Here is a 12,741-nt window from a genome sequence, read left to right on the forward strand (position 1 = left end):
TGGGAAATGTATTCACAGCCGGAATGTCTGCATCAACGCTCTTCTCAGAGATTTACAGCAGGTGGTACGAACCTTGATGAGATCACAGGAGCTACTAACTCTTATCTGCATTCACAAACAATGGAAATGCCAATTGGGACGCTTCCCAGACACGGACGTGGACATTCACCCCAGTAGACCGAATGAGGAAAGGCATTAGAGGAGCCAAATGGCTCTTTTAATTATCTCAGGCCCAGATTGAAGCAACTCCCTCCTCTCTTTCCCTCTCTCTTTTCACCGAGTATTATTTTGTGTAGTCCAAACCCCCATGGAGAACCCCAGGTCTTCTAGACCAGGCCGTAAAGTGCAAGACTCACCTAAATAGCTTTCATCTGAGATTTCTCCTTTGTGTTAAGCCTGAATCAATATGAACCAATGTCAAATTCATCAGTAATTGAAGTCACATTATTTCTGCAGATGTTTCGATGGAGGATCCAACTCCCATCTCTGTATGATGTAAATTGGCGAAGATACACAACCTAATTTAAAATGAATACATTTCTCATGTTGCTATTTAGTGGCCAACAGGGGAAACAGCGATCATCAGATTATAATGCCTATTGTGTGATATATTCAGATTAAAGATGATGATTTTAGTAGTAATAATAGTTAATTTGTAACGTATGTTATGTTACTAAGAGAAGGGTTTTGAAAGACGATGTTTGAATCATTTGTTTTCATTTTATTTTATTTCATTGAATGTAAACATTGCCACAAGAGTTTGTTTTGAAATCATTAATCGGTTTGAACATAGTGACGTGTGAAGATATGTGACTTTGCGTAGTGAAATTACCTTCACTAGTTAGGAATTATCAACAGCCAGTAAAGGAAAGGGGTAACAGAAAACTCCGCCTCCACTGCCATTTTGAGCAGGAGAGACATGCCAAACTCCTCCTCATCAGCCTAGTGTTTATGAAGAGCCTTTCACCAGGTTGTAATAGGCAGGTCCTTACTCGATTTTCAGAATTGTATTTTGATTTTATTTTAAGTTTTGCAACATCTCTTCTAAATTCTTTGTTTTGGCTAAAGTTTTCGCGCCATTAAAACGTTACCAAACCAGCCTGCTGCTGTCACCCAGCTTAAGAGGTCTTTGTTTTTATCACTAAACCTTGTGGGTTTTGCAACATTACATTATTTTCTTCCTTCGTTTCCAACCCGTCTGCGAAAGATTAGTGTAGTGTAGCTATTAATTCGATTCCACACAACCCCAACGAGAGAAACGCCGGAAGTCCTCGGGGACCGAATGCGTTCACCCGGACCGACTCTGTTGCAGTGAAAACCACGGCCCCCGGAGCACACCGCACCAAGGCCTTCCCAAACCATTCTGGTCCGCCTGGTAACTTTGGGACCTTTTACCTGGCAACCGTCTAAAACCGCCGACTGACTAACTCCCACACGACGGGGCTGAAAATCACCAGCAGACGAGACAAGCGGCCGCTACTACCCACAGACTGAACGGAGCCACGACTTGACGATTCGTAAAGCGAAAGGCTTCCAAATCTGCTTATGACGACGGGTTGATGTGGAATTAATTGATTTCCACCTTTTTATTTTAATGAGTCACATAACTTCCTACTCCTCTATTGTCTCCGAGTGTCACCATTTTTAAATCCTGAATTTATTTGTTTATTTTCTTTACCATTTATTTTATTAGTTACATTTTTCATATGTTTACTATTATTTCATTTATTCAAGTAGATAAGCATGATAAAATAAATCCATTTATTGGAAAGCGGTTGTCTGTCATGTTCCTTAAAAGGGGAATGCAGTGGTCCATGCATCAGACAAGAACTCCTCCAGTCCTTCTGAGACTGATGAATTATAGTTAATTTGGTTTATATTATTTTCTCTTTGAAATAGACAAGAGTAAATAGACAAATAGACAAATATTATTTAATGTGAATGTAATAATTAAACCAAGGCTGTGTCAACTGGTCCCCGTTTAACGAGAGCCATTTCCATTATTAACCTGGTTATAATGCTACAATCTACAATAGTATCTCCTCCACACAATGCACTTCTTTGTCCTCTGCAGTGGTGCATGGGCATTTTATCCTGTTTCAGAGAGGAAAAGAAAACATATTCATTGCTCAATTGATTTTTTAAGTTTAAGCATATGATCACATGATGATAAATATGATTAACAATTAGGTTAAGAGTATCTACATAGGTCCACTTTGCAAAATCGCATTGTAATCAAAAGGCTTTGAAACAGTGGTGTAGTCTACGTGATACGCCGTATACCCAGTAAGAAAGCTCACGGATTTCCGTACACCCACATAAAAATGCACAAGGATACGTAACAATATAGTTTTGTGAGAGAACTTTCACTTCAGTGATTTTGTTTTGCAAATACCGGGTAGAGTATAACTGCAATAAAATACATTTTACATTTTCATTAAACACTTTAAATAAAAATATCTACTGTCTGACAATCATTAAGTTTTACATTTATTTAAGAATGATCATTTCTAAAACAGGTAAGTGCAGCAGTGCTGTAAATGCGTAATGGAGAGGGAACCATCTCCGCTCCACTGACGCCCCCTGTGTCAGGCTCCGCAGAGCAGAGGTGCCCAACCACAGGGCTGTGAAAAGGCGGGCGGGAATTTCTTCAGAAGTACCCCCCCGCTGGAGGGGAATCATCCCACACAACACCTTTATTTTGAAGACCAAATGTGTCTCCAATCAACTGCTTACCTTCCTATCTTGTTCATGTCTTGGATCGTTTCAGGTAGAGGTCGTCCAAAGGTCTCTGGAAGGAACAGAATGGCCAAGGAGGACAGAACAGTCAAAGTCCCCAGCACGATGTTTGGCAGATCGGTATTATATAAACCTATAAGGAGTTGGGGGGGAATCAGCAGCATTAAGACACATTTCAAGTTTTAGAACAAACCCTGTGCCTGTTCCAAGCTAGTAATATAGACCAGTGTTTTTCAACCCCTGTGCTGCACCACACTAGTGCAGCGTGAGAGTGAGCTGTGAACATTTTTCAAATCCAACTTAAATAATGGAAATTGTATTGCAAGATAAAAATTGCAAAATCAAATTAATCACTTTGAGCAGAACAGCAGCGCTGTATTCATTAGAACCAGTTTTGCTCTGAAAGTGTGGACAGTTGTTATGGAATTCTAAGATGTTGCGAACATACAGAGCACCAACAGCCTGGTAAGACCCTGTGGATGGTTTCTGAGGAGATTCCATAAAATGTCAGCCTGCAATATAAATAACTCATACAACGAGAATGTACAGCATGGAATCGTCCTCCAACGTCGTTCCACCAGGGCAGCCAGCGTGTGGAGATTTTAAGGATTCATAGGAATACATTTTTTAAAGGATTTGTAAAACAAATAATACTAATACATGATTTGATTCAACTGGTGTAACGCACGGTGAGTGAGGGAGGACTTCCTGAACGATGAACAAGAGTCAGAAGGTTGGCGTTATTTATTTTAGTGGAATGCAAGAGTAAATCAGTCAAAGTCAATACAGATTGTGAAACTTGTACCTTGGCATATTTTTTTTCTTTGGACTTGAATGTAGTACTGAGTAATTATTCACGGTTTGTGAATTGAACATTCACTCGATTGTCTCTTTGGAAGAGTGGCTCCCTACTCCTGAGCCATTTAAAAGGTTTGCGACTTGCATCACTATGTACTAGTAGGCCATAATAATTAGCACAGCTCTACATGTGGCAGAACAAAGGTTGGGCACTGGTATCAATAAAACATCTACACTGTATTAGGTAGTTACTCACTCAGTTGTATAAAATAAGGTGCGACGGCACTGCCCACTCGCGACACCATGGCACAGACACCAACTGCAGTGTTCCTGATCACCGTGGGGTACAGCTCCCCTGTGTAGGCGAACGCCAGGGCCGTCCCGGTGGCCGCACCAAACTTTCCCAGCATCTCCAAGGCCACAGCGATGTCTGGCAGGCCTGTGCCAGTGAAGGGAATATAACTGAACATGACTAAATAGGGGCTGGGCGACATTGACATAATCAAATAATCATCCTTTTTGACGAATATCTAGATATCAATACTTTGATGATATTGTAACGTGTTGGGCAATAGAAGGGGGGGGGGGGGGGGGGGTGGAGATTTCCCAGCATGCTTGTTTGTGTGTTTTGGGGCTGTCGGGGAAAGGGATTGTTTTATGTAATGTTAATTGTAAAGTAATGTGAATTGTTATGGCGTTGTTAGTGTTAGTAAGCCATGTTACATGTTTTATGATAGATTGTTATTGTAATTAAATGAATAAAGTAGAAGTAGCAGGAGATAGATAGATACAGATGTTTCTGGTTTCAGATGTCATGATTGCCGCAGCTTTGATCCCACAACCCCACGGCATTGATCCTTCGCTGAGTTGTTTTTTTTGTAATATAAACAAACCCACTAACTGTAGTGAGCACCAACCACCGCCCGGTGGTGCATGTGAGCGGTCCAGAAATGACTGGTATTACAGTCCCTTTCCCACTTACATCGAAAGGTATTCCTTAAATCTCCCCATCCTCGATCTAGTATCATTTGGGAAAATGCCAGTACATCTGTGAATGGAAGTGTGTAGGAATGGAAACAGTAACATTTCCGTAAAGTAGAAAACTAAATAAAGCACAAATAGTGGGGTTTTAGGAATATTTATTTAGCACAAAGATTTGTTCTCAAGAAAAAAAACAAAAAAAGGTAGATAGGTAAAAAAAGTTAGTCAGATCCGAATCTTGGACATCAGCTGCAAAGACGAGAAACTGAAACACGTCCAAAGACAGAGCCAGGACAGAGACAGGTATTTTTCTTCTTAAATTGTATTATTTTTATTCTTAAAAATGCTTTTCAGACATCGATGTGTCTTTTACAGTTAAGGGTGCTGTGTGACCGTGTGGGGACATCGGGTACAAACGCTTTTCTTCCATCCAGCCTGGTTCCCCGTCTCTCCACCCTGATCCTGGACCCCTCCTCCCCGTCATCATCTGCCCTGCCCTGCTCCATCCCTACCTGACCGGGTCCCCCAGGCCAGCTCCACCGTGTGGGCTAATAAACATCCTTCGTCTGCCTCCCGTCTCTCTCTGTGTTGTGCGTTTGGGTCCCTCCTAGCTCCGGTCGTGACAATCACACTGATTTAATTACATTGGGTTAGGGTTGTTGCATCTGGGAAAGGGGGCTCTGTCCCCTCTGTCAGCGGAGGGAAGAGTCTGTGGGCAAGGAGATGGGGAGTGAAGCGCTGGTCTAAAACAGAATCTGTTGCCTAGTCTTGCGTAATATTAGACGTAATGCAAGCATTACATAACGTACCCATAACGTTAGAAGTCCACCGGCGGCGTTGCTGCAGCGTACCTGTGTGGTGAGGCCTGCCGTAAGTGCACGCTTCCTATTATCCTAATCCATACGAGCCTTATTAATAGTAAAGAGTGCAATCCATTTACAATCCATGTGTTTTATGAGAATACATTTTACGACAGTACTAATTGATCCAGACCCGATTTAAATACAAAGAACAAACACGCTCTGTCTGTGTGTGTATGACTGTGCGGGGGGGTTTCAAGTTCATTGGTGGGTTATTATAATGTGCATAAGTTCATATGATTGGTGGGGAGTGTTATAAGAATTTTATATGTCTATGATTTGATGTACTTTTCACATGAACTTTTGTACAAGGTATGTCTACTTTGCTTTTCTTATTAAGGCTAAATACAGTTCATGTCTTAAAAAATACATGAACTAGTCACTTTCTGTGCCATAATATGAAGAGGAGAAAGGCAACATGTCTCGACCATCAGATAAAGGGAACTTCAACAGATGATCTGTCTCAACGAAATTTCCCCATCAGCGAAACTGTCTCATCAGTGGAACCCGTGCGGAGGCGTCGCGACGTCTGCTGACTGACTGACTCAACTGACTCAACTGACTGACTCAACTAATCTCAACGACTCGTCAGATTTGCCACTCCTAGAAAACTGTATAAAAAACTCAGATCTCTAGTGAGAATTGAGCACTTCCTCTCTGGCACTCTGTTGTGTTGTTACACTGAAACTGCTTCTCTTGTACAACATTAAATACTTTATTAACATAAAGTATATATCTCTGATTTCCTCTGTAACGATTAGTCCGTCCACAAACAACAATTTAACAATTTAACCTTTACATTGATTTGGCGCCCAACGTGGGGCTCCAATATCTGCCTCTTCTCTCCAGAGCATCGGACCTGAAACCTTGAAACCTTGCAAGGGGGAGTCTGGGACTCCTAAAGAATGTCAGGTTACCAGCATGCGTCTGCTGACGCCAGGATTAGTTTCTCCTTGACTTCCAAAATTAGGAGTATCCAGGTTAACCTTCTCCTTGAGATCACTGCTGACTCGCAGCGGTAAGAAGATACAATCCTTTTTCTCTGTGCTTACCTCCCAAAGGAAAAGTAAGGCAATAAAACCAGAAGTTTAAAAGGTTAGAATAAATTGCAAAATCCACTAACTGAGAATTAATTCGGAAATAAAGAAAGACCAATCGCGTACTACTCTGCAAGATTAGATACAATTGCGAGAGCATTACCACCGTGCCTACAAGCTGTGCAAGCAGCAGCCCTCACGGTCCAACAATCAGCACCAATAGTGTTGTTTCACTCCCTGACGTTAAAAGTTCCACATGCAGTCTCTGATTTCCTCTGTAACGATTAGTCCGTCCACGGACAAAGTTCATAACAATTTAACCTTTACATTAATTTGGCGCCCAACGTCGGGCTCCAATATCTGCCTCTTCTCTCCAGAGCATCGGACCTGAAACCTTGAAACCTTGCAAGGGGGAGTCTGGGACTCCTAAAGAAAGTCAGGTTACCAGCATGCATCTGCTGACGCCAGGATTAGTTTCTCCTTGACTTCCAAAATTAGGAGTATCCAGGTTAACCTTCTCCTTGAGATCACTGCTGACTCGCAGCGGTAAGAAGATACAATCCTTTTTCTCTGTGCTTACCTCCCAAAGGAAAAGTAAGGCAATAAAACCAGAAGTTTAAAAGGTTAGAATAAATTGCAAAATCCACTAACTGAGAATTAATTCGGAAATAAAGAAAGACCAATCGCGTACTACTCTGCAAGATTAGATACAATTGCGAGAGCATTACCACCGTGCCTACAAGCTGTGCAAGCAGCAGCCCCCACGATCCAACAATCAGCACTAAAAGTGTTGTTTCACTACCTGACGTTAAAAGTTCCACATGCAGTCTCTGATTTCCAATGTAACGATTAGTTTGTCCACGAACAAAGTTTATAACAATTTAACCTTTACATTAATTTGGCGCCCAACGTGGGGCTCCAATATCTGCCTCTTCTCTCCAGAGCATCGGACCTGAAACCTTGCAAGGGGGAGTCTGGGACTCCTAAAGAATGTCAGGTTACCAGCATGCGTCTGCTGACGCCAGGATTAGTTTCTCCTTGACTTCCAAAATTAGGAGTATCCAGGTTAACCTTCTCCTTGAGATCACTGCTGACTCGCAGCGGTAAGAAGATACAATCCTTTTTCTCTGTGCTTACCTCCCAAAGGAAAAGTAAGGCAATAAAACCAGAAGGTAAAAAGGTTGGAATAAATTGCAAAATCCACTAACCGAGAATTAATTCGGAAATAAAGAAAGACCAATCGCGTACTACTCTGCAAGATTAGATACAATTGCGAGAGCATTACCACCGTGCCTACAAGCTGTGCAAGCAGCAGCCCCCACGATCCAACAATCAGCACCAATAGTGTTGTTTCACTCCCTGACGTTAAAAGTTCCACATGCAGTTTCTGATTTCCTCTGTAACGATGAGTCCGTCCACAAACAAAGTTTATAACAATTTAACCTTTACAGGGAGGTGTGTAGTTTGGAAAGAGAGGAGTGTGGGAAGTGAGGAGAGCGCTGGGTGCGAGTGGAAAGAACGAGAGAGTGTCTGAAGAGAAGTCCATAATAAAAAGGGACACAGCGAATGTCCCCATTACACACAGTTTCGTACCATTAGGAGACGTAAAACAAAAACACACTGTTCTGGTGCACTGATTTTAGGCAGCCCATTGCTGGCACGTGCATCGTCAGAGAGGGATACAGGTGCACAAAATGTGCCCCGATCGCTGCCTACCCTTGAATAAAATAAACTGAAGCTTTTAAAAACATTCCTGTGTTCACTGGGATGATTGAATGAGCTTCAGACAATGAATGAGACAAACATAATTGTTGTTTAACATGAGAAAACCTGATACCATGGTTTAAGTATGTCCATCTGTCCGGATATAAATATGTGACCCACTGCAGCAAAACACGACGGCGCATTTCGAAAATCGCCATGAGCCGCCAAATAAGTTGAAAACCTTTCTAGAAGGAAAATTTGATTATCGTTCCTTTGTCTTTTTTTAATCGCTCAACGTATTTTCAAAACCGAGTTTGATTTAGAAATAGTAGATAAATGTTAAACCATCGAGTTAAATATTCCAGTAAGATTACATGGGGAAACCCAGTTCACTTACTGAGACGCTGAACAGCACTGAACAATGCAGATTGATTGTTTCCTGTTAAGCGACTGTCCAGGTGAAGATCATTCCTCCATATTCCATGTGATGTGAAGTCACAATGTGAAACCGTTTTGATAGAGTTCAACCTTTAAATATTACTAGTTTTACACACACACCTGGATTTATTGTTGTGTAGGGGGCGTATACCAAAGAAGAAGTAAACGTCACTTCCGCAAACAAGACGAGGAGCCTTCGGTTTCACTTGCCTGTGAAACTATGATCTCAGTGCTGGGTGGATTACGAGAAGCAGGTGGTGGAAGGTCTAAATCAAGATAAGATACGGGTGGCTATGATTAAGATCTTCCGCCACCCGTAATCCATAACAACACGGAGATGAATGTTTTCACAGACAAGTGAATCTGGATCCTCGTCTTGTTTACCGAAGTGGCATCAGTATTTCTTCTTCGATGGTAAACATTAGTACACGCCCCCTCCACCATGACGTCTCCATCTGTGTATTATAAAATAAGTACGATTTAAAGGTTGAACTCTATCAAAACGTTTTCACATTGTGACTTCACATCACATGGAATATGGAGGAATGATCTTCACCTGGACGGTCGCTTTAAAGTAAACCATCGATCGGCACTGTTCAGCATCTCATTAAGTGAACTGTGTTTCCCCATGTAATCTAATGGGAATATTTAACTCCACAGTTTAAAAATATTCTATTATTTATAAATCAAGCTCGGTTTTCAAAATACGTTGAAAAATGAAATAAAAAAACACAAAGGAACATGAATCTGGAAAAATCGAATTTTCCAGACTTATTTGGCTGCTCCTTTCAAGATTCAAGATTCAAGATTTTGATTCGTCACTTACATATACATACTTTCATACAAATATGCAGTGAAATGTGATTTTAGAAATGCGCGAGATAGCGGGTTTTGCTGCAATGGGTCACAAATGTATTATTTAAGAAAATAATACACATTTTCCTTATTTTTGTCCATGTTCAGAAAATACGCTGTCTACCTTCCCAGAAAACATTTTGGGACCCCCCCCACCAGGGGGTTGAAACCCCCAGTTTAAGAACCCCTGGTCTAGTCTAATGCAATGGGACGTATAACCTACTGTACGGTTGAGGAGAACCACACTGATTTAATAACCGTATTATTTAAAAATATAAAGTGATTTCAAAATGATTAAATTAAATTGAGTGATTTTAACCGTGTCACCCTGACAAAAACACTGGCAATGTTCTACCAGCAAGTGAAGTGCCCCATTAGGGAGAACAAAAGAAGAGTTGTTTGTATAGTTATTGTAGTTATAATAAATGAGAACTTAAAACAATATTAATTAACATATCGCTCTTATTATTTTTCAAAATATTGTTTAATTTTTCATTTTAATTATGATGATAACGATTATGATTATTATTATTCAGGATTGAGGGCTCAGCTTTATTTTATAGCCACGTCCAGGCAGAAAAGCGACCTCATGTGTCTACATCTTCATTCTTGAAAACTTGAAAACAAGAAGCTGTAGCTTACTTTTGATCCAAACAAAATACTGTTGCACGTCAATATTGAGTGTGTGATCACACGCAAGCTCTTTTTCCACATGGAATCTTTAACGTGCTGCACCTTAAAGAAGACGAGGGACTCAGTTCCCTCTGCTGCTTTAAGGTCCCACAGCCTTGGTATCCTGACACAATAATCCTAACCAAAAAGTATTAAATCGGTATGATAATTTTCAACCTGTCCTACACTCTGCCTCCGGAGAATGAATATTCTCCCTCTCCCTGTCCACTCACTCCATCCCAAGCTCCATGCTGCGCTGAGAGACAGTGTCTGAAAGGCATTTTTTAAAAGAAAAATAATACAATTTTAGAATATAAAGACCTGTCTCCATAGAGACTGGACGTGTTTCAGTTTCTCATCTTTGCAGCTGGCCGCCACGGTGCTAATCGGACTCACAAGAAATAAATATTCCTGAAAACCCACTATTTGTGCTTTAATTATTTTGGCTCCTACTTTAATGCAATGTTACTGTTTCCATTTCCACACACTTCCATTCACAGTCGTACCAACATTTTCACAAATTATACTAGATCGAGAGTGGGGAAATTATGGATTTATTCACAACTTTTCAGAACATTCATCCACACATCCTTGTCTCTCATGATGCCAATACGGCACATATCCAGTGGATTTACGGCTTTCAGTCCAAGTGGGAAACGGGCTTGATTTAATAACAGCTTTGCTGAATGCCCTCTAGCACATGTTGTCAGGATTCAAGCACTCTGCTTCCACCTAGCAGCTACAAGACTACAGACTCATTTACTGGTGGCGATGCCAACGCCACCGCTACCACCACCTAGCGGCGGAGAAAGCGTCTATTATAACCAGTACCATCTGTAGATGGATGGATGGCTGGATGGATAGTGTGGCAGACCAACGGGTGTGGTTAAGCCGAATCAGCTCCCACGTGGCGCTGATTGGTCCGATCCGGGGTAGAGAATTTTCTTAATGTTTGTCTGTGTTGCACAGAGGAATCACACAGGCTTGTAAGCCAACCAGGAGCAAGAGAGGAGCTTCAAACTCATTTTTGTTTATTATCCTTTTGGCTAAAAAGCCTTTTGTTCCCGCCAGTAATAAAAACCCTCTCCATGTCGGGAACCCAGTACCAGAAAGACACCCTCTCCCTTCCTCAACCTTTACCTGTGGGTAGAGACTCCCATAAGTGGCGCCTGAACAGGGACTCGGGAGGGGCAGGATGGCAAATGAAAGGCGCCCCGTAGCCCGCTGGCTGCAGAAGTGTTGGGTTTCCCTCTCTTCCGTCTCTCAGGAGGACCGGGCCAGTCCCTGCACCACCTGCAGAGTCCTGTGGTGCCGCAGGTTGCTATCTCCCCTTCCTGTGCTGTCCACTCTCTGTCCCCCATCAGATCCCCGCCACAATGGTGCTGCATAGGGAAATCAAGGAGCTGCACCCACACCCATCCCGGCCGTCCCGGCCCGGCCAGGACCTCCAGGACGGCTCCCAGATGGAACTCAGACAGATGGTCAAGGTTCCCGGCCCCCTGGACCCCTCCCCCAGTTGGGAAGGGGCCTACCAAGTACAGGTAAGGCTACAAGGGGGTAGACATCAAGCTTTGCCGGACTCTGACTCTGGACTCTGTTCTCAGATGATGGTCCAGCAATGCCTGGTTCGAGCTGGGGCTTTTGTGGAGGGGTCATGGGATTCGTTGTGTGCATGGGGATGTACACACCGATCTGATGGGCTGGCTTGAAATTCGTCACAAGGTGAAGGCTGCTGTTAGTTCCGGCCTGTCGCACTCTCTGATTTTGGGCACGGATCGGCCAGGGTTTGATGCGTTGATGAGAGAGGCGGGGGGAGTGTGCTCACGGTCAGTAGGGAAATGTGAGTGTTGCGTGGTGCGCGGTGATGCTGAGGGGTCATCAGCTGGCGTGACGGGTCCAGGAGAAGAGGAATCCTAAGTGGGATCTTTCCCGTTCCCATTGACCTTCCCCATGGATGATTTTCCACTGGAGCAGTCGGAGGATGATACTCTACTTGGGGCCTTTGAGGGGGTAGTTAAAATCGATGGCGTATTGGTGCAGCCAGTCACTGCGATCACTCACCTGTATTTTTCACTGATTAGTGACAGGTTATATCAAGTGAGCTGTGACACTCACACAGGAGAGGAAATAACCCAGTTGTTGGTCCCAAAGAGCAGCCAGGCTCACCCTAACCCGATGGCCGGTCACCTCGGACACGATAAAACACTGTAACTAATAATGGCCCACTGCTATTGGCTGGGCATTTGGGCAGATATACGTAAGTGGTGCACCGAGTGTCCTGAGTGCCAGTTGGTCAACCCTCTGGCTATGCCAAGAGTGCCGTTGAGGCCTCTCCCCCTAGTCGAGGTCCCGTTCCAAAGACTCAGTGTGGACGTCATCAGGCCGTTAGAGCGCAGTGCCCACGGGTATTGTTTTGTATTAGTCCTCGTGGATTATGCAACCTGGTACCCTGAAGCAGTGCCCCTGTGCAGTATTATGGCCAAAAATGTGGTGTAGGCACTGTCTCAGGTCATCTCCTGAGTTGGGATTCCGAAGGAAATCCTGAACGACCAGGGCACTTACTTTATGTCACGTACACGTCGGGAACTTTACGAGTTACTGGGTTTCCGCTCAATTCTGACCAACCCTAACCACACCCAGATCGACCATAGCGGTAA

At 43.0% G+C, this 12,741-nt stretch overlaps 1 protein-coding gene across 1 annotated transcript in view; it reads right to left on the minus strand.

The window, feature by feature from the left end:
• Positions 1-1,903: 1,903 nt before the first annotated feature.
• Positions 1,904-12,741, minus strand: part of LOC307240078 (solute carrier family 22 member 4-like) — a 50,621-nt gene continuing 39,783 nt past the window's right edge. The window contains exons 9-11 of the mRNA XM_080013687.1: positions 3,794-3,976; positions 2,737-2,872; positions 1,904-2,094 (exon numbers count right to left, since the gene is read on the minus strand). Coding sequence (XP_079869813.1) covers positions 2,028-2,094; positions 2,737-2,872; positions 3,794-3,976 — 386 coding nt within the window. The 3' untranslated portion in view covers positions 1,904-2,027. The remainder of the gene's footprint in view (positions 2,095-2,736; positions 2,873-3,793; positions 3,977-12,741) is intronic.

This window comes from Zeus faber (genome assembly GCF_960531495.2).
Source record: "Zeus faber genome assembly, chromosome: 14".
NCBI lineage: Eukaryota > Metazoa > Chordata > Actinopteri > Zeiformes > Zeidae > Zeus > Zeus faber.